Raw genomic sequence first — 23,400 nt, 5'->3', positions numbered from 1 at the left:
CCATTATTTCTGTCATTTGAAATGAGGGAATTATTGTAGAATGAATGATCTATACCAGCATACAATGTGTGCTGTGTGTCACCAAACCCTTTACTGGGAGATCCTCAAAGCTATTCGAAATCTCATTTGGGCAAGGTTACTATCGCTTATTTGTCTCTCTAAATGCAAGGACCACACATGAATGAGTGACGTAGTGTACAGGAAATACCTCAGAGTCGTCAACGCGATTCAACGCTCCCAGCAGAGGCAGACAAGCCAAGTCTGCCTGCCACAGGATTCACTCTAGTCGAATGGATCCTGTATGCGACTTGGGCAAGTTGTGCCGAGATGAATGCTAGATGTTCATTTCTTGCACGAACACGGGGAAGCTAATGGTGTATTGCAAGATCGCTCAAGACTCGGCGTTGCAAGCACTACGCTGATGAAAACTCGAATAAACGCGCTCCGAAATTATTTCGTTCCCTTCCGTCTTTTCAGGAGCTCCACTCCCAACAGTTTACTGTAGTCTGCCAGAATATCGTTCTCTCGCTCTCCGATCGTCCAAGACCTCGAGTGCTGTCGTGCATTTAGAACGCATTTGGAACTGATTAATGTTGTCATGGACTGTCATCTATACGGATATATATCCTGATTCACATCGAAGGATTTTCGCAGCAGGAAAAGTGGGCGTTTTACTAACCACATATTGATGGGTCATATTACTGGCCAGCATATGGACAGGAGTAAGTTTATGCTTGTGTTTGAAATTACATTAGAAAACAGAAGGTACCATTGCATGCTTTATAACAAGTGTCTACATTTGTATCATTTGTACATTTGTATAATTTTGATTATGTCGAACCTTTACTTCACAGAGATAATCAGAATGCTTGCACTGAAGATGGATATATTTTAACGCTCCGACGTTGCCAGTGTGCTGTTTGCTACAAGAAGTATCTATCATGGCTAACGAGAAACCCTACGATAACCGCAATATTGTGGAAAAGTATATCCATTACAAACTGACGAAAAAGGGATATGCGTGGGAATTCCACACTACCGACGAAATAGACTCATCTACCAACGGCCTAAAGGACGCACCTACTTTAGTGACTCGGCGGTGCCATGCAACATCGGCTGAGGAAGATAGCGCTCCACGTAAAGGCAGAGTTTCCACATATGACCAACATGCCGCACTTCATCGAGTTTTACGCGAAGCTGGGGATGAACTCGAAAGACTGTACCAGCCTGACTTTGCAGAGATGTCTATGCAGCTGCATCTTACATCCATCACTGCGCATCGCAGGTTCACCGCAGTGGTTGACGAGTTATTTAGGGATGGGGTCAATTGGGGGCGAATAATAGCGTTTTTCGAGTTTGGGGGAACAGTGTGCGTGGAGTGCGTCAATAAGGAGATGACGTCGCAAGTGGACAACATTGCGGGCTGGATGACAGAGTACCTCAATGGACCGCTTCAAGCCTGGATCCAGGAGAATGGAGGCTGGGTACGTATCGTGCGCTGTCTCTTTCCGGCAGCAGCGTTTCTTCTTTCCCTTTTTCTTTTTTTATGTATACATGCCTTGCGCGTGTGGTAACGCCTCTTTAAGAATGACGCTTGCATTTCGTGAGTTGCTGATTTGAAGCTCGCTGTTTGTCCTGTGTGTATGACCAATAAGGCTTGATGCTGTCCGTCACACCTCCCACACGCCCCCAGTGCTGTCATGTTGAGCTTTTTCAATGGCATCCGTCGACAGATGCGGAGCATTAGAAGCTCACTACTTCGTTGAAACACGAGACAATAATACAGGTTTCATCTCAGCTTACCTAAGGCTCATGATCTCCTGTACATAGTTTGAAACTGTATTTGAAATCAGACTCCAGACTAATGCAGAGTTGCTAATAAAATGTCAAATAAAAAGCAAACATTGACATTGTGTCCTTCAAAATCCCAAGTAGAGCTACATTTTTAATCAGTGCACCAGAATCACAGGCCAAGAAATACTTGCAGTAAAAGGTGTAACAGTCTGAGGTTGTTGGACCGTATTGGATGTGAGTGTCACAGAGAAGGTCTCATATTGGATGGATGACGGGGACAGAGAGTGGCCTAACTGATGTGTGAGAGGAGGGAGATGGCAGCCATTATCCAGTGCAGAAAATCAATTCAGTCATCCGGAAGCCCGGAGGACGCATGTCAGGGCACATGTCAGTATAATTTGGATGGCCCCTCCGGGCAAAAACACACAGAGCATTATATTGACTAAGGTGGTAAGTGATGGATTGGCTTTCCTGGTACGTAGCCTACTTACATATTAACATAGAGAAAGGCATACTCAAAAACATAAGTTTGTAGTATGTTGAAGTGAAGCATCTCATTTTGGTTTCATCAACCTTTCAAGAGGCAAAGCTTTCGAGGCTTTTGAGTTGTCTGATAGTGTCCCAGCTCAACCAGAGAAGCAGATGCAGCTTGGTGTCTATCAGACACGCCTAGTAGGGCAAGTGTTGGAGTTGAAGGGGAGGGCCAGGGTTGGGGGGGTGTGGTGGCGTCTCCTCTGCAGCCGGCAGAAAACGAACAGCAAAAAATTAGAGGCTAATTAGCAGGGAGCTGTTCAAACGAAAACTTTAACATGCGTCTGCATTATTCAGCCTCTCTGTCCAGAGGGGTGCATGCTGCTTCATCAATGATGTATGGATAGAATGTCATATTTAAGGAAGAAGCGTTTAACATTCCCCCTGAGTCCCGACCTCCAGAAGATGGCAAAGCTGGGCCCCATATCAAAGGCTCCCTCTGCAAAGAGGCCCAGAGCAGGATAGTTGTTCACTCAGCTCCAAGAGTTCCATTCCCTCTTTAATTCAGTGAGCTACAAGGGAGCTCTTTTTAGTTTCCTTTTTGGAAAACGAAACTGAATCTCATCTGTCTGGAAGAGGGCAAAACATTGTCTTCTGATGTGGGTTTTAATCACTGAATTTCCATTTACACATCACTAGGGGCCATACAGTACATAACCAAACAACATAATCAAGTACTGACATGCATACAAAATGCATCGTGTAATGCTCACTGGAGCATAATTATATACATAATTTATTCCAGTGTAAACAATGAAGGTCTTTTTTACACAAATAAAGAAGTAGGCTCTCTCCTGAAATGGTCAGGTTGGGACATTATAGAGCATATCAACCTGCTGTTAAAAATATTAACTGATCTGAATGACAAAAACATGCACTCAGACTATACGTTAGAGCTTGGAGCTCGAATCCAATAGTGAGGGATTTCAGGTAACGTTTGTGGATACCTGATTCTTTAACACTCCTCTCAGGAGCCTGGCGAGCAGGTTTGCAGGTAAGTGTGCTGCTTCTCACAGTTCTCAGGTGTACTACACACCAGTTGTAGCCTAAATACAAGAGGAAACAAGACAAAACTTAAATGTTATGAGTAGCTGGAAACAGAAACGTATCTCACTAATGGTTGTGGGTTTTAGGGGGCGTATTCAATCTCAATGTTCTTGCAGTAAAGACATTTATTGGAATGCAGAAGCTGAAGCAGGAGCTGTTTTGAATAGCATTCTGAGTAGCAATGTTATTATCACCAACAGACATGAATTTTTTTACAATAATGTGGCTCATGTTGGAATATTAAGCATGTCATTTCGGAAACCGTTGCAGTTTTTTCAAAAAGTGATTTTAAATTTGCATGTGAACTTTGTCACATTTAATCAAGTGACCATGTTTGAACAGTGGTCACAAGTTTGTCACTAGACTCAAGGCAGATGCTCAGGCATACTGGGTTTAATGTGAGAGGTCATTTGTGGGTGAGGAGTTTCCACACACTAAATCCAGATATAGGTGTGCCACTAATTAACTCAGAAGTGACTGTGCTCTATGTGAGTTGGATTTGGAAAATTCTGAGGCCGGACTGGCTCTCTGTTTCCTGTTATTTGAATGCAGGTTCTGCTCAAAATAGTTGAGCCGTGGCCTCCGTGTTGTTGAGTCTGCAAATCCGGCTGTGCTTTCCTAATCACAACAGTTCTTTAACTACAACAATAACAGACTAAATATGTTTGTCTCTCTGTCTAGTCTGAAATATCATAAGCCTAACATTTACTTACTCTGCACATAGTATATCATACACTGACAAACACACGAACACCCAACTCTATGTCTCTCACCCCCCCCCCCCCCCCACACACACACATTCTTATTCTCTAATTTCAGCTGGGAACCCCCGCCATTCTCCTCTGAGAAAAAGCAATTGAGGCTAGATTAAGGAGCAGGGCTCCTTTGCCTGACAGGATAATCACTCCCTGAGCCCACGCGCGGGGAGCACCTGTGTTTATTTGTGTGCCGATGTTTAAGGGGCGGGTGATTGGATACAGTGGTGACTGCCAGCCTCTTAAATTACATGTCTGACCCAGACATGTGGTTGCTTCATGGCAGAAGGTGGGGACTCTAGGTGGGGATTGGGGGCGCTCGTGAGGCAGGGGCTTCTGATGAGGATAAACAAAAATGTTTTTATTTCGACATCATCGTGCACATTGCTGTTGCTGACTTTATGCTGTGAGTAGTGTGATCAAAGGGACAGTTTAGGTCCTTTGCAAAAATCGTAGAAACCAATTCTGTCCCTAATGTTGCCTATATTTCTTTTGTCATTTTCTCTTTTTGTGCGTGTGCTGTATCCTTTCTGGATTTTGAGGTATTTGTAACTAGAATGGTATCACCAGACCCATTCACTTTATGAAGAAGATCTGGCATCGCTTCATTGGGGAAATGTTTCCAGTTGTAGCATCCTAATGGGCGTAGACTTTGCGTTAACTTTAAAATCATTGGTCCAGCCATTGATCGGATTCCTGATGTTACTTCCTACTTCGCCGCTAAGAGCTGGTTCCTCCGAGAGTACCTTTAAAAACTGATAATAAACCACACTGGCAGTAAGGAAATAATGTATTTGCACAGTCTCCAGTATTTGCACATTCTTCTGGCTGCAATGATTTTATGTTTGCTGGCATTGCTACTACCATTTCATTGCTTCCTCTAGTTCTGCCACTGACACTACACCCCAAATACATTCATAGCAGGTTTAGAACACAGGGCAAGAGAGAGAAGCCCGGTTAACACACTTGCATGACACTCCCAGTGCATCTGCTAAGGGTCACAGACAGCCATATCAACAACATTTCCGCTTCACTTCGAAGTTGAGAGGGTAGAGAACAAGAGGAAGTGATTTCTCTTCGTCAGGAGGCGGTGTTTACTGAAGATGAAAGGGAAAGTTGGAGCACTGGAGCTGATGAAAAGCCAACAGTCCTAAAAGAATGGAAAGGAGAAATCAACATGTCAAACAAAATCTACCTCTGATTCCGGCACAGATTTACACTGCCTTGATATCTGCGGTACATCTTGATGGCAGAAAGGAAAGCAGCAAACAAGTAGGTGTCTCCTGAGGTGACTGGAGAACTGTACAGTACATTCAAAATGGAGTACCTGTGGTGTCTCCTGAGGTGACTGGAGAACTGTACAGTACATTCAAAATGGAGTACATGTGGTGCCCTGAGTGAGCTCTGGGCCGTGGAATGAAAAGAGGCACTGTTCGCGCTGTACAGTCCAGGTTCTATGTGGCGGTGCATGCAGAGTGAGTGAGCTGGACTCTGCAGAGGGTCAGCGCCTCGGCCAGTGTGTCCCCCCTCAGCTGGGCCTCTCGCCAGAGCCGGTCTGGGCCTCAGCCATCTGCCCCAGCTCTGTTTATAGTGATCATCTCTGGCGGCTAATCTCAGCTGTACAGAATTTCAATTTTATCATTCGAACAAAAACACAAATTTACAGGCCTACTGCCTCTCCCTCTCTCTCTCTCTCTCTCTCTCTCTTTATTTTCCAAATGTTTCTTTTTGCTGTTTTTTTCATCCTCCCCCATTCAATCATGAACATACTTGAAGAGGTGACATCTAATTAGTTGAGGAGATTTTGGGCCTTGATGGAGGCTCTTAGAGCTTCTTTGGATTAGAGGTAACTCCCATATTGATCTCTGGGTGTTGAGCTGCCTTCACATTCAGGTCACTGCAGATAATGCCTGAAAGTGTTTCGCATGCCACTACACTATGTGGCAGTGCCAAACAGATTGCCAAAACTGGCCATCCTTCCATGCTATTAGCTTCTGGTAAACAACCTTGCTTCAGTTGTAGTTTGTAATAGTAAATCCACTCAATATAGCCTTGTGACCACATCAAGGCCAAACTAGATGTACCGCAGAACGGTACAAAATATGACCGCCGCCCAGCCCTGCACCATCACACTTGTCAATTTGTCTCTAGCTCCTACTCCATCCCCTACTCTCGCAATGTTTGTGTATGTAAATGAGTGTGTGCATGTGTGTGTTTGCTTCTGTGTATATGTGTGAGTGTGTGTGTTCTCTCTGTGTGTGTGTGTGTGTGTGTGTGTGTGTGGGGGGGGTTATGGTGAGTCTATGTGTGTGTGTGTGCCTGCCTGTGTGTGGCATGTGTGTGTGTCTTTATGTGGGTGTGTGGGTGTGTGTGTACATTTCAGCTTCATCCGGCAACTCTTCACTCAACACCAACATCTGCAGGCTGATTTGTGTATAGTCACTAAATGTCAATATATATTAATTTATTGTATGGCCCCCCATAAATGGAATTCCACGAAGCTTAGCATGCATTCATAGGGTGTCATAGTGATCCTACAGGTCATTTTGTGCAGTTTTGAACACGTAAGCCAAAGATACCTGCGATTACAGAGCCGTAGTTTTGCTTTTTCATTTTTAACTATATGGCGCTATAACGTAAATGAGGGGCTATGGGATGGGTTGACATGGCCCCTTGAGCCCAATGTACAAAAACAATGTGGTCCTCCTAGGCCCTACGGTTCTCAAGAATATTCACAGAAAAGTGTGTCCGCCCTACCCTCCTTTCGGGGGGTCCAATCCGGCAGGGGGGTGATGGATTAAAATGAAAATGGTTCCGTGTCATCCTTGTGGGCTCCATGCCCATCAAGTTTCGTGCAGCCCGGTCTTTCAGTGTCCTGGGAATCGTTGACACAAAATGACTGAAAAAAAGTAAAATAAAAATCCGGAAGAAAAAAAAATATGACTAAACCTATATGACCACTGCGTACACTAGTGGTGGAAATAAGAAATAAACACTAGTATCAGAAAGCATTGCATCCTTGTGGCATATCAATCAGGGTAGAGAGTCTTCATACGTCTACAAATATCTATCTTCATTGCCTTAAAATGGGTCTCCAGTGCAGATTGAAAACTGAACAGAGCTCCCATGTATAAGGTACTCTAGCTCTTCTGCTATGGAGCATGTTTGAAGGCTGTGTATAGGCACCTTGCGCTGGTGCCATTAGCTCGGGCCTCACAAGTCTCATTGGCTCCCTCAGGTCCCCCACAGCCTTCCACTGCTCATTCCAGGGCCCCCTCTCGTGGGAGCCTGCGCTGTCGTTAGCCACGTCTGCCGTGGTGGGTGAATAAATAGAGGGGACGACCTGGGCGTTGCTTTCCTTAGGGCCCCTCGGAGGGTGTGGAGGCTCCGTTGCATGGTGGACAATGACATCAGGTCAGTGGGTGTTCACACACCCAAGACTATTTTAGATCCATGTGAACTATGGATGTGGCTATTCCTGAAGGGATGTCAGTATATATGTGCAAAATGTGTGCGTGCGTGCGTGCGTACGTACGCGCGTGCATGCATGCGTGTGTTGGTGCTATTACTGGTTGTTGTGGGTGGCACAAAATGATGTAATTCAAGTGTGGCTGTGTTTAAAACTTTGTTAATCCCTCATTTCGTCGGAGGATTCCTTTTATGATTCATGGTCACCAGTGCTCTTATGTGGTTTTTCCATGTTGGCACTGAGAGGTTTGTTGTGTGTGTGTGTGTGTGTGTGTGTGTGTGTGTGTGTGTGTGTGTGTGTGTGTGTGTGTGTGTGTGTGCAGGTCTGTGCGCGTATTCAGTTTCCTTCCTCTGGTTGCACACGGTCGTCACGGCTGAGCGTTCCTGCATCCTGAGAGGCTGTCTTGACATCACGAATTAACTCTTAGCGGGGGAGGAACACACACAGATAAATTATACATCCCTGGCATAATCTTTGACACTAAATGGCCTGCCCTCAAAACAAGAGCTGCCCACCGCCGGCCTGCCCAGGTCTTCTCCTCTTCCCATGTACCTGCGGATACTGCCGACAGTGTCAGGTGACCGCGAGCGCTCTGAAATATGCAGGGCTATGCGAGACGCCTCTAAATATAGACGCGCAAGCACGGCCCCAGAGCGACAGTTAATTGCCTTATTATGAAAACATCAGAAGATTGTGACACGTGGCTTGTGCGCATGAGAGATGGCACTGTCACATTATGCTGACACCTGGACGAGTGTGTGTGTGTGTGTGTGTGTGTGTGGAGAGGAGAGATGTGAACACCAGCATGGGAACAGGGAGTTGAAATTGGAGATAGAGACAGATAGAGATCTGCCTGCCTCCTCCTGTGTGGGGCCTCAGCAGCTGAAACACCTTGCTAGTTGTTGATTGCTTGAGCTGTGCACTGGACGGTGGCAGATATGCCACCTCTGACTTCAGTAAGGCTGCAGGAGGTCGCCTGGTTGTCTCCAAGTGCTTTTCTTTCCTATTTATGGTCCTGTTTCCATGACTCTATGAATAAAATATCACTGCGCTGTTCTGTTTTTTTTTTTTTTTGGCTCTGCAACAGCAAGAGTCAGATTCTGTAAACAGATCAACAACCAACCGAAATAAAGCCAACCACAATTTCACCCTCAGTTTGGAGTTGAACTGAACTTTTTTGTAAACACACACAATGGAATGCAGTGTTCAGAGTGTTGGCCCTTCAGAATGGTTGCACAACTGCATTTATTTTCACACACAATTTCAAAAGGAGAAGTGAAAAGGATGATGAATGAATTTGTCACAGGAAGTGAAAAAATTAAAGCAATCTTGGCTGCCACGCGAGTCCCACTCATGGAATTGTGAACAAGTGAACAAACGATGGAGCGAACCCACTGAAGACTGTGGCACCACCCTGCCCGGGCGAGCCACTCCCTCCCTGGCAGAGCCCAGGCTGATGCGAGGGCGTGAAATCAATAATGTGCGTCTGTCAGTGGGCAACACGTGAGCGAGGCCTGGAGGGAGTAATTAGCCCTGAGAACGGTTACTTCCTGTCACACGGCCACCATCAGATATTTTAACCAGGCACCAGAGATACTGCGCTTCCAGCTATCCATTAGCCAGCCTACATTTGATCCAGCAGGAGATACTGGTGTCCAGTGTCTGCAGCCATACTGTGACAGTGTGTTTTACATTGTGTGATCCCTGGTAATTGAACTCATGACCCGTGGCTTACTGTAAGTCATGCTGCAGGCAATGAATTGAATTACACAGGTAACCTAACGAGTGAAGATTTCACTTCAGCATTAAGATCTATCTGTTTTATTCCACAAAACTCAAGCCTTGAATTCAGCCGTGACTTCCAAGAGCTGTGTAGTCACTCAACAAGTACAATGCACAAGGGTAGCGTATAGACGACAGGGAAGAAAAACAAACAGCATCACAAAGAGGATTCACACACACACACACACACACACACACACACACACACACACACACATACACACACACACAAAGTCAGATGGGCTGTTACTGGTGGCAGAATGAATTCTCTTTCCCCTCTCCTCGTTCTCTGCAGACTGCCTTCATCTTTGATGGCGCCTGATGGGTTTTGATGTGTTGGAAAGTGATGTGTGTGTGATGTTGGGCAGATGAAAGCCGGAGGGGAGCGTTTCCCACGTACCTCTACCGAGCGCCGCCACACAGATCCTCCTCTGCAAGGAGGCCCTCACCACTGCTTCACACACATCTTTTCTGTCAGCTTTAGACGCACAGAAAGCGCAACTCGTTCAGAAGATGGATATCACCCCTAACAAGCCTCCTTTCACAGCTTCAACTAAAGCCCTTATTTTCGTGACTAGCTTTCACACAGGCCTGTCCAAATTCCTTGTGTGAGTATAGAAGGTGCCGCTATTGCTTGTTTTGATTTTTGTTTCCGATAAGAAACAGAAGCCCTAAGCCACCATACCTGCCATTCAAACATTATGACCATAGCCTTCATAAACCATGGGAACTAGTTCATCTAACCATGAGGTACCAAATTCACAGTCAATGTGGAAATAATTCATATGACATTAATTTACATTGCTTGTGTGTGTGTGTGTGTGTGTGTGTGTGTGTGTGTGACAGTAAGTGTGCTTAGATGTGTGAAACTCGTGACATTTGCTTTGTCATGCATCAAGGGAAAACAATGTTTTTCCAGTAAACGGGCTCATTCTGGGACATGTGACCAACAGTGAAATATATTTTTTGCTGATCTCAGAGTTACCTCACCAAGAAAATGATCTCAGTATGACTTGTGACTCAGCATGATTCAAGAGATTTTTTAATAATGTAAGATTAAGGCAAAGCTCCTTTTAAAAGGCTTGATGTCATGTACTGTAAGTTGTTCATTCTCTTTGTGGCACATAGTGAAAATCTGCTTAGCAATGATGTGAGAGGTGACCAAAAACAGTTGAGCCCAGTTAGGTTGTAGTAAATTGATGCCCTTTTTATTTTACCATGGCTTTGCATGGCGCCATGATTCATACCCCCAACACCTCCTGAGTAAACACTTTTATGACTTAATATTTAATGGGTGCGTTTTGCTACTTTTGATCTACCCAAACATTCACAGTTTGGAAAACCCAATGTCTAGACATGGTTTCGTTCACTCAATATGAACAATATAAACCATTCTTATTGGGCCTAATGAAATTCTATTTTTCCAAAGTTAAGTGCACTGTCTGTTTGAGTGTTAAAAGACAATATTGTGTGAGGGGGACTCAATTTTCAGTGCCTTGTTAATTTGTGTTGACACACTCCAATTTTATGTCTTAATTTGCAGGTCAGCTATATAATGACAAAACAAACGTGTCCCCCCCCCCCCCCCCCGCCTTTTCCAATGTGTAGCTTGACTTAACCTTGCTACGATCTTTGTCCTTGTCTAACCTTGTTTAATAAAGACAGAATATTACATCCATGTTCTTCCATTACAAAGGCCTCAGTCAGAAAGCACTCAAAAAGAGCCCAGGCACAGTAGCAGCAGTGATTAGGAGCCTTTGATCTGTGGGGTGATGTTAACAAGTGGAGGAGGGATGTCACGAGGGGGGGGGGGCTTTTGTCTAACTACAAACAGCAGATTTTTTATTAAACTGTGACGGTGAAACAGTAGCTCAGCCACATCACACAGGCAGAGGCACAGGGAGGGGCAGCTGACTCTGCCAAAGACGAGGGCACCAGACACGTCTGAAGAGCCATACAGCCATACATAAAATGGCAGCCAATTTGCCTCTTAGAGATGCATATGTTCAGGTAACAACAAGCCAAACGTGTGATTTTGCAAAAGATAGTGTTTGGATATTGATGTTAATGTCCATTAATGTTCACTAAATTGCGTTGCGAAATATCATACTATATGATATCTTAGTTGTTCCCGCAGAGGTTGTCCTTAAACTATCCCAAAAATATGTTCCATCAAGGTCTTTGGCCTGCAGCGGAACATTATAAACTCATTAATTATCCTCTCATTTGAATTTCACTACTCTTATAGCAGATCATTAGAGGGGGGAAACCTATTAATCTGCAGTGGAAAAGTGCCATTTTCATATGATTAAAACCAACTTGACCTTTAATTTTTTAGCCATAAAAGTTTTTAAAGTGTTCTACTTGGTTCATGGCATTGAGAGGGTTTCACTCTTCCCAGTAAATACTAATCAAATCCCAAATGCAGCTAAGGCCACTTAGAATAGGCTATAGAGCAGTCAAGTCACATACCAAACAACCTTGAGTATAAAAGTGCTTTTGACCTTCATGTCTATCATCTCTCTTTGCCAGAGGGAATTTAGTCAACAATAGGCCATTTATCGTCATTTAACACTGTGCTTATTTTCATGGTCCTGCTCATGGTAGTATGGACATAGATTATGATATATTCTATATGTTTTTCTCTATGTTTGGTCATGTACAATCAACATTTAACTTTCATTTAATGTTAATGACATTTACTGACAATAGAAGAAGCCTATGTCAATATATTATTGTCTATCAATTAAATATAATGTTTATAATACTTATGGACACTTCTGTCGTAACCTGGTACACCTATGCTGATGCTATAACAGTAAATCTAGGCAGTTCGAAACATGGTTTCTAGAAAGAGCTTGGTTCGAATCAGACTGATTGGTTTGCTGAAGGAAAAAGGAAACTACAAAACAAAGTCTAGACTTTGTATCTCTTTACACATACTAGACCTCACTCTTTTTTCTCTCAGGGAGACCCAGTAGGCTGCAAGCAGTTATCAATATCTGTCCCTGGCCATCCATTATCTTTTACTGCCTAAACGGCTGGGCCTGAAGCCTGCTAGACCACAGGCCAGAGGGTGGTTCGGAGTTAAGGGAGGCTCTGGATGCTCAAGCTGCATCCCATGGCATTTAGCACCAGGAAACAAAGTGGGATTGTTTTCCCTCCACGCACCATGGCATTCCTCTCATTCCTCAGGGCAAGGCCAGGCTGGGAAATCAGCTGGGCACAGGGGGAGGCCATTGAACTTTTCCCTGCTCTCTGTTCTCTCTCCCAGCACAATGACGGCAGTGCTGAAAGAGCCAAGCAGAGGTGGAGAAGGAGGCCTCCGTTTATGGGGACAGAGGAGCTGGGGTAACTGACACATATAGCAGTGTCAGTTTGTAAAGGAAAGAAACTTCATTTCCCACTTATTCTTGTTTTCGTTTCAGTTCGGTCAGGTGATTAGGAGAACAACCTCCTGACTCTGTCCTCTCTTTGCTAAGACTCTGTCTGATCAAGCATGAACTAATTGTGGGGGAAAATCCCTGCCATGGATTTTGAATGCTCAGCCTACACGGCCTGTTACATACAGGTTATGAAAGATGTACATGCAGAACTGGGTCAGATTGATAAGGGGGCAAAAAAGCCCCCCATTGTGGTCCTCTGTGATTATTCTTCAACATTGTTCAAAGACTTTGGTCCATGCAAAGCATTGATTTATTATTTTAGCATCATAATTTGCATTGCAGCTCTGTAACAACAGTGTCATCCCTCCAGGGAACCAGCTCCGAAAGTAACGTGCGTTATGTTGTCGCACCTGCTCGGAATCAAACCTGCTTCCCCTTGCCTTGGAATGTGTCTAAAGGCCCCTTTCCCCTGCATTTCACTCTGTTACACTGCAAATACCAAGTCAAGCCTGAAACTATTTTCATTTCCATTGCTTTAGAAGTAATACTCCGCTTCTTCAACTCCAGCAGTCTCTAAGACAGATAAGCCACAGAGAAACAAAAAGGCCTTGATTCTCTCGGCTCCACTTCAAAGATCTCCTTTGAGGACCTTTCTCACATAGGTCATTGTTTTTCTTTTCATTTTAATGGTCATCTGAAACCCTTTAATCTTACCAAGTTGGAGTCAGTGTTCACTTCACTTATAGAGAATGGTGAACCTGAAACCAAGCACCATTGTGTGGCAATGTTCAGAAAGAGTGGAAACTTGTTGCCAAAACCTGACTGCTATCATTATGTTGTAGCTGCATAGAGGGCAAAACCAGTGAAAGAGGAGACAGAATGGATGGGAGATGAATGATATGATTTTTTTGTCTCTTTTTGATCTTTTCTTTTTGTTGGTGTTATGTCAGTCAGCGCGGTTTTCACATTTCACTCTGTAATATGCTCCTGCACCTATTGCCATAATAAAGGGGGAAGATGAAGAGCTTACAAAGGAGCTGAATCATGCTTTTGGCCATCGAGTGTTGTCTCCACGGCGTCTTTGCGCTGTTATTTCCATGGTTACCAGACATTTAGGCTGGCAGCGGGTGTCTGCTGGTTGCCAGGGCCGTTTCTGAGCTTCGGTGTAACTGGCCTCGGTATTATGGAAAAGTTCATCGCTGTCCAGACCTACCCTGAGTTTGTGCTTGTTACACCCACTCTCTCAGGGAAGAATGGTATGTTTGTAATCTCCTCGTCAAGGTTTTAACTGTTTGGACACACACACGCACACACGGTTTTTTGCTTTTTTCACCTGCAGTGCAGAAACTGAATCGATTGCTCTGTCCTTGTGTGAGGTGTTTGTGTCAGGGCAACAGTGTGTTGTGCCTAGGCTACACCCCCCCCCCCCCCCCCACCTCAACATGTCATCATTACTACCTGTAAGAGCAACATGTAACTTTCATTCCCAAGACAAAAATACTGTGTTATGCTTCTCTCAGAGAGAGAGAGAGGGTATAAGAGAGAGAGAGAGGGAGAGCTTCAGCCTCTTTTGTGCATGGTCTTTTCAAGAGTAACTGGAGAACCTTCTCCCTCCTTGTGGGTACCCCTCTTTGCTTTTAATGACATGAGGCCTGGGCGCTTGACAAGTGACTGTTGCTAGGATTCAAGTATAAACAATGGCGTGTGCCCAGAGCCACTGGCGTCCTGTCCCTGATGTGGGTTTTGATGTAATCCAGTGGGCGCAGGCCGAGGTTAACCACCGGGGAGGCTCAGCCTATGATGTCGGAGCAACAGCCCCATGACGACGTAGATTATGCTGGGGTGGCATTAGTCGTGTGACCAGTCTGGTCATAAGGCCCCATGCTGAGGTCAGTGGGGGAGGGTTTCGCAGCCTGGAAAGGAGCATGGAAGTTGGGCAAGATAGCAGTTACACAAGATGGGATGCATGTCGCACAAGATGGCACATGCTACTTGGGAATGTTCACATTCCCACAGTCTGGGAAGTGAGGCCTAGGCTAATCTCTAGTCCAGAGGCAATGGAGCATGTCCTAAAGCAGAGCTGCCAACTCTCACACATTGAGAGTAAGATTCATTCATTTGATTGGCTCAACACGCTCTTAGACCAATCGAATGCGTGAGGTTTGGCAGCTCTGCCTAAAGGATCCTCATACCTCATACCTCATACCTCTCTCATCTCAACCGAGTTTGTGCATGTGTGTATGTGCTGTGCCTGGAGTGAGATCCACAGGATATAGGCGCATCATTTCTATCATTACATCACATTACCTCATGAAGCGTGGTAGTAGAAGATAAGACCTTGAGCGTTTGACCCTCATTACCACAAAGGCGTCTTCAATATGTCGTTAATGAGGGAGGCGTTTTGTTTTGGGTCTTGAAAATTGGACAAAGGTCACAGATGACACATAAATTGTAAGATATGGGACTAACGACTGTCAGCGGGAGGCATTGTGCTGTGAAAAGGATGAATCCCTCAACGCACAGACATGCGCTCAAGGCATCCGGAGATCAGGTCTGGAAAGCCTGCTGTGCGCCTTCAGTTTCTTTTTATAAAATCTAATTCAGTTCAATTGAATTTGTCTTGAATAGGACACAGAATGAAACACAGTCACAAAGAGGTCCCCCTAATAGAAACAATTGTCGTCGTGACGGGTCGGTATGGACACATTGTGCCTCCTGGCCTCTGGTAAACCCCTATTGTTCCAGAGGGCATGGCGATGTTGCCAAGGGTGTGGTGATGGGGGCGCCCTCTCACTCTGCTCACCTCCACCCTGTGGCCTCTCCTCTCCACCTCCGCTCAGCAGCAGGTGATGACTCAGCATCCTCCTCTTCCTGCATCCTGCCTTGTCGAGCTGAGGCTGGAGCGGCCTCGTTAGATTGACCGTCAGCGGGCGTGGCTCTCTCTCTGGCCCCCTGCTCGCTCGGCAGTTTATTTATAGAAGTAAGAGACAGACAGCGCCGCTCTTTGGTTAGTGCCCCTCTGGGGAACGGGCAAGGAGAGCCTGCTGCAGACATGAGCTTTTGTCAGCGCTCCTCTCGAGGGATGCCAGGGCCAGGCCATCATGAAAAGGACACACACACACACACACACACTCACACACACACACACACGAACACTCCCCTATCGCCTCTCTGTGTGTGCTGTTCTGCTGGGCATGGAGGCTCTGTGACAGGCAAACGCTTCAAAGGTGGTGCTGCAGCAAGACAATAAGCTCAGAATACACTGTGACATTAGAATGGTGTGTGTTTGACTCTGTGATTTATAGAGTGCCTATTTTTATTTTGCAATTTTGCAATTTTCCGATCCTGTTGTGTACTTGATCTCTTGCTTACCTCATTTCTAAGGCTGTGATCCTGGCTGGAGTATTACTTTATTACTTTATCATAATTGGAGCAAGTTGCTTGATACTATTGCAACTGACAGGCCACTGAGTAGCGGCTGCTCTTTCATTTGAGAGAGATGACTATCGCCTGTGACAGGGTTCCTGAGACTCAATCTCCAGTGACACTGGTATGAGAGGGGGAAGAATTAGACTTTTTTAATTGCCAGGTGCTATCCAAAAGCCACCAGGCTGGCGAATGGGGAAGGGAAAGAGATGGTGTGTGTGGTGGGTGGGGTGGGGGGGTCGCCCCAGGCAGTCAGTCCAGAGTGCAATGTGATGAGCCAATGCCCCATGGACCTGTGGAGGCAGTGCGAGGCAGCCAGTCAGAAGTGGGACAGAGTGAAGCAGAGCACCACACTCTACCCTCTTCCAGTCAGCCATAATGCTACGGCACATTGTTTGTGACAGGCTGTTGGAAATTTGATTGTGGAAATATTGGATCCGTACAGTAATTGGATTATTGGACCAACATTTTCTCTAGACGGTCATTGTCTTTTATGAAAAATACGGCAAAAAGGATTTTTCAGCCCATGCTGATGAGAGATAAATGAACAATAAATTGAATTTAGGTATGGTTCATGTCCTTGCAGAACAGAGTAAACAAATAAATAAATAATAACTGGAAGTAATATGTCACCTACACACATGCTTTATTTGATTTATTCATGGTTGTTACCAAAAGAGCAATGAGGAACCGTTAAAAACAGGAATTCTCAAGATGGCTGCCGTTGATTTATGGGCATATCAAATTCCATTTTTGCAGGAGACTGGGTAATGGCCTGGGGAAAGCTTGTGTTTTGTGTACACACACACACTGCCACTGACACACATTTGAATATTTATGAGTGAGAATTGGGACGATCGCAGGTCATTTTTGCAGACAGCGCAATGGTTGGCGCTCAGATGTGGGCTGCCAGCTCAGCAGCGCTCCCTGATGCCCCAGGTGTTTTCCAGCGCGTGCAGACGGCCCTTCCAGGCATGGTTCGCCAGCGCGACAACCGGAGCGCATCTGTCTGCTGCACGGCCCTTCAATCTCACCTTCCGCCTGAACACGCAGGAGATTGGAGTCCAGTTGTATAAATGTATCCAGGTCAATAACAGAGGATTTTTTTTTAGCATTTTGAGAGAAAGGATTATTCTCTGTAGTGCTGTAACCTAATCCTTTTTATTTCAAGTTTTGTCAAATGAGACTTCATCTCAGTACTGCCAGTGCCATCTCAGGTAACTCTAATGCTGACTATCATGCTGATAGCGACTTGTCCGTCCTGCATTCCTTTGGCATATACTCACCCTTCTCTGCCACTGTTAATACTGCAGCCATGCAGTTTGAAACATCGGCGGTCATAGCCATCTCCTCTATTTTACTTGGCCAGCTTGTTAAATCAATAGCCTGAGGTTTTGCTGGATGTGGAGTGTCAACTTTATCCAAGGGCTTTGTGTCCTTTCGGTCCCCAGCCAGTGCTGACTCTCTGCATTCTGCCGGTAATGAGCACGACCCAAAGTACTCAGTCATCGGATTTCCTTCAGGCGGGTCGATGAACGACACTCCTGAGACCTGTGGCTTCAACCTTGCCGTCTGGTACAAGGTTACTGCTTTGTCACCTGTCGTCTGCGCTGGTCCTCATTGGAAGGCTTCACTGTGTGTGTGTGTGTGTGTGCATGGGTGTGCGTGTCTTTGGGTTGCAGTCTGTGTAAACAGCAGAAGTGTTTGTTTATGTGAGAGTTCAAACCCACTGGGAATTTCCTGTCTTGCATCGTGAGATCAGTGTGACAATCAGTCATGAGACATCCAAGTGATCCTGTCTAATCGTTTTTACACTTGCCTTTTTACTTGCTGTCTATCTATCTATTTATACTATCTTTAACGATAGCTTTCTGCTCATCACAAAGGTGATGGTAGGTACCACCACACTGAACTGAACACAGAACTCAACAAAGAACCTCATTTGTGTCACTAATGTTACAAAGCTGTCTGGTAACCATGGCGCACTGGCAACAAGTTGCGGGTCATGGCCTTCCCTCGGCTGGCCTTTCATTAGACTGGGGCTCGCTGTGGGTTCCAAAGACTTCCTCTGGGGCTTTATGGATCTCACATGGCCGAGTCAGGGCCGTCATAAAAGGGCAGGCAGAGTGATGTGAGTGGGGAGGGATTGTGGTTGCGGGGGCTCCATGTGATTGCCCTTCACTTTATTAAAAGAGGGCCCATTTAAGTGAGCGCATTCCTCCTCGGTGCTCCCACTGCACTGGTGTTGGGGCCGATCTGTCTTAAAGGAGCACTGGTGTGTTTTTCTATTTGTGTTCATAATTTCATTTTAGTTGCCTCCGTATGCAGAATGTATTTTAGAGTCGCTCATTAAGACAGTTGTGATAGTTACTGGTATTTTCCTTCATTCAAAAGAGCTGTTTGAAGCTGCAGTAGTACTTTTCCACCTTGCAATTGGAGTCTTGAATCCAATTTAGTCTGGCAATCAAAGAAGCAAGCCAGAAGCAGTAATAAGAAAACTGTGACATATTTATATCTTTGTTGACAAATATTTATATCTCTGTTGACACCTACTCATGCCCACGTACAGCTGCTATATCCAATAGCAATAGCACTTACCATATCATGCTTGCGTGTCAAGACAGAAGTGTTGTAATAGAAAGGAGAAGGCTGCAGATTCTTCTGTCGACCCTGTGCTGGAGTCACATGAGTAAGTTGTGTACACTGGGCACTCCTCCCATGTATGTTTGAGCGAGAGAGAGAGTGAACGAGAGAGAGAGAGAGAGAGAGAGAGAGAGAGAGAGAGGTGCGGGGGGGCGGGTCTTATGATGTCCACCTGACTTTTCGCTAGCGTGTCATACTGGTGCTTCCATGATTCCCTCCTGTGATCTGTGATCTATGATCTGGCGGCTCAAGTGCTTTCTGAAGCAGTTCCCACATCTAAGGTGAACAGAGCAGTTCAAAATGCTATGTGAGGGAGGTGAAGGGTTTCAGGGATGCTCCTCAAAGAAGCTGGCAGGATATTAAATTCATAGCTATGTTAAAGTGACCTCACTGCTCCAACATGACCCGTAGCAAGTTGATAACAATAGATCCTTGCGGTGTTGCATGAGTCATGGTGTATTAGCACCTGTGATTACCCAGGCTCCGCACATATGATCCCCATGAGAGTGTGTGCAATAGATCACCTCTGTATTCCAGTGCCATTGTATGTAGTGTTTCAGGAGACTCTTGAGAACCAAGGTAAGACGGTCAGTGTGCGGGCTACACCAAAGGCAAGTGATCGTTTACTGTGACATGTTGTTTTGTTCACAGCACATTAACTGTTTGAGAGAGAGAGAGAGAGACAGAGAGAGAGAGAGAGAGAGAGAGAGACAGTTTTATTTTGGCAGACGGGGCCCCCTGCTGAGAACACATTCTCACAGTCGGTGGTCTCACCATGGCCCACATTACACAAATTAATGCACAATTCAGTGGTGATCCACACATGGAAGGGTGCAGAAGCAGACAGTGAGACAGAGAGAGAAGGAGGGAGGTGTGTGTGTGTGTTGGAGGAGTGGGGGGGGGGGGGTAGGAGGGAGAGAGGTGTCCTTAGGGTGCCTGATGACCTACATGTCTCATCGGTCTGCGTTGCAACTCCCTCACATCCACATTGGATCACAGGCCGTCGAGGGCCGAGGTGGTAAATGCCGGTACCTGCAGGTTTTTAGCCCACAGGTGTGGGATTGAAGATGCAATGTGAGGCAACACATTTTCTATGTCTCCGTCTCTAGTTTATGGTTATGGGGCCTTGGCTGCAGAAAACGGAGAGAGACGGGAAGGAAATGGTTTTGTCTGGTTGTAGCACTTTTGGGATGGATCGCTCAAGTGAGATCATATCAGCAAATGCCTTCAGAATTCACATTTTCTTGCATTCCTGCTCTTCCACTCCCAACCGGCACTCTCACTGTACTGAATGCAGAGATGGCATGAGACTGTAGCACGCTCATTTCTAACAATTGTTGTGTTATTAAGTGTAAATTGAGGTGCCAAATTATTGCATTCATAATGGTTTACTGAATTCCTTCAACCAGGCAAATAGAGGTTCTAGAATAATTTACATCTATTGCAGATTATTCTAGAACCTCTATTTTCCAGTGCATGACAGGAAATATTTACATGAAAACTGAATATTTAAAGGAACCATATGTAAGATTGTGGCCAAAACTGGTACTGCAATCACTTTCAAAATACTGAAGAGCGGTGTATCCCCTCCCCCTCCCCCCTGACTCGAGGTTGCCAACCTGGATGGCGAAACACTACTGACTTTGTGATTAGTAGATAGGTAGAGGGTGGCGCATCAGGCCAAAACACAACATGACATGACAAAACACAACATCAACATCAGTTGAGGGCTGCAACTTCACTTTTTAAATGACAATATCCTGGCCGAACTACTGTTGTCAGTGATATAAGTATTTGAAATAAACATGATTTCTTAATGTCTAGTGACATATCAGGGCCATTTTATGATTAATTGAAATATTTTTCTTACATACGGTTCCTTTAACATTTTATATGGAAGTATTTAGAGAGCAATTTTGTTACCATCAAATATGCGGTATACATGCTGAAATAAAGACCCTGATCTTCTGTATAGAGAAACCATTCTCAGTCAGACTACATGAGGTCCTGCTGCTGGATTCCACCTTTAGAGAAAACTTCCTGTCCCCGACTGGTTTCCCTCAGCGGGCGCCAGAGAGGACATCCTCATCCACCTCTGTCATTCTCAAGAACTTCCCATTTCCGAACTATAGTGAGAACTCAGCCAGGAGGGTCAAGGGTACAGAAATACCACCGCCTTTGTCTGAGGTGATGGTTTCTTCCTCTGAATCAGTCCCCCTGTATAGAACCAAACTGGTATTCTTTCCGACACTGTATATGTTTGACATTCTCTGACATATACACCGACGACATTAGTGTGTATCCTGTGAGTGTGATGCAGGGATTGGTTCACATGACTCGATTCTCTCGCACACTCGTGGTTGACAGTCAGGTGCTTCAGTAAGCGGAAGAGCTAAGGCCAGTTGGCCACTGGCTTCATGCAGTTTCCAATGAGTTACATCAGTTGGCCTATATCTCCATTTTAGCCATATAGGCTAGCTATGGAGCAAACGGTCTAACGCACTTCTATTGAATTAAACTAAACCAGGTTAACGGAATCAGACTGGGTTATTGCATGCACAGAGAAGAGAAGGGTAGGCTATATATCCTCTGATCTGGGGTAGATGATAAATAAGCTAATCTCCCAAAAAAATGCTCCTTTAAGGTTTTAAGGTTTTTATGATAAACACTCCAAGGTAATTATCACAATCACATTGGCGTTTACTTGGCATAATATGATTTGTGTGTATTTCTGTGATTTCTGTGGCACACCGATCTGTGTGTGTGTGTGTGTGTGTGTGTGTGTGTGTGTGTCAGGGGGTGGATGTGGACTTTTTTTAATGCCCTCTTTTTGTATTTGGCATCTTGCATGTGAGAGCATGTGCTGAATGAACATGAAGATCGGAACCCACATCTACAGTCTGGCCCCCCCAGCGAGCTGTGATCATGTGATCACACACACACACACACACACACACACACACACACACACACACACACACACACACACACACACACACACACACACACACACACACACACACACACACACACACACACACACACTCACTCACAGAAAGAGAGAGATAGACACAGTTATGCACAATGATTTCAGTTTTGCAACCCCTATTGGTCTACATTCTTTCTGAGACATAGAAGACAAAACAGCACTCACATTACAGTCAAAACAAAACAATGAATAAAGATGTTTGCAAATGCTTTGAAATTATGCTGCATGTCTACCTTCTTCCAACAATACAAAAATGACTTTTAGATTCATTTTAAATAATTTTCCTCTCTCTCTCTCTCTCTCTCTCCGTCTCCCCCAGGAAGCGTTTGTGGAGCTGTACGGCCGGCAAAAGGAGAGTGTGTTCCGCAGCTCATGGCCGTCCATAGTGACCATCTTTGGCCTGGCTGCTGTCGGTGCTATAGGCCTGACTATCGGGGCATACCTGGTTCAAAAATGAAGGACACCTTTCTTCTTCCTTCTTCCTCTCCTTCCCTCTGTCTTTCCCTCCCTCACTCCCACTCTCTCTTTCACTCTCTCTCTGTCTCTTTCTCTGTCTCTCTCTATCAAACACACACACACACACACACACACACACACACACACACACACAATTCATGCTTGTTTTTATGAAGGAGCTCCTGTCCCTGGGAGAGGCTTCACTCACTCTTTCTTCCAACCTGTCTCTCATCAAAGCATCCCATGTCGTTCCCTCATATTCCCCCTTCTCCCCCCCCCTCCCCATCCCCTCCCTCTCGTCCCACTGATCTTCAAAACAAAGACACAAACCAAACAGTGCGGGAGAAAAAACACAGCGGGAAAGGGAAGCTTCTGCCCACACACCATGAAGTAAAACGGCAAAGATACCAAAGACTCACAATTACTGACATGCAAAGGCTGAGATGAGGTCATATCAACTGATCAACTGGGAGGGAGCTTGGCAGTGATGGACCTCTCTGTTGTTACCCCCCCCCCCCCAACCCCTAACCCAGACATGTGTCTTTCTGGCTGGAGTCCATGTGGGTGATTTTGTGTACAGTGAGGGGAAGACTTTGCATGTGCCATGGTCTCTGAGAATCTCCCCAAAGTAAAACAGTGCAACAGTGAGAATGTTGTGGTGGAGGAGATCTCAAGGACACACCCACGGTTTTACAGAAGATGAAGTACTCTGAACCCCCCCCCCCACACACACACACACACACCCACGGCTTTACAGAAGATGAAGTACTCTGACCCCCCCCCTCCCCCACCACCACCACCACCACCGCGCACACACACACACACACACACACTCTCTCTCTGTTTGGAGTGGGCAGCCCCAGTTGAGTGATGGACTGTGGGTTCACCCTTCCAGAACGCTGTCTGAGTTAGCCCCCTCCTCCTCACACCTGGTCCTGTGCATGCTGGCTGACAGAGGCTTGCATCCAGCCCAGTGAGAGACCGTTGACCTGTTGCCCAGTTCTAGAGCCGTCGTCCCCTCTCAAGGTTAACCAGAAATGGCTATTTATCCTCACACTGCCTGCCAAACAAGCAAGGCGAGGCCAGCCAACCCAGCGGGCGTCTGAATTCAAATTCATCTAG

The 23,400-nt window shown here is 45.5% G+C and overlaps 1 protein-coding gene across 1 annotated transcript; it reads left to right on the top strand.

The window, feature by feature from the left end:
- Positions 1–228: 228 nt before the first annotated feature.
- Positions 229–23,076, top strand: bcl2b (BCL2 apoptosis regulator b). Its single transcript, XM_076295351.1, has 3 exons — positions 229–722; positions 855–1,484; positions 22,142–23,076. Exons 2-3 carry the CDS (start codon positions 942–944, stop codon positions 22,277–22,279), a joined length of 681 nt encoding a protein of 226 aa, XP_076151466.1. The 5' UTR covers positions 229–722; positions 855–941; the 3' UTR covers positions 22,280–23,076.
- Positions 23,077–23,400: the final 324 nt, after the last annotated feature.

This window comes from Alosa pseudoharengus, unplaced genomic scaffold (genome assembly GCF_046254945.1).
Source record: "Alosa pseudoharengus isolate Yale_2024_CS ecotype anadromous, Long Island Sound unplaced genomic scaffold, YU_APseudo_1.1 YU_APseudo_1.1_scf_2, whole genome shotgun sequence".
NCBI lineage: Eukaryota > Metazoa > Chordata > Actinopteri > Clupeiformes > Clupeidae > Alosa > Alosa pseudoharengus.
The sequence above is the reverse complement of the archived record's forward strand: the minus strand, read 5'-3'. Positions and strand labels throughout refer to the sequence as shown.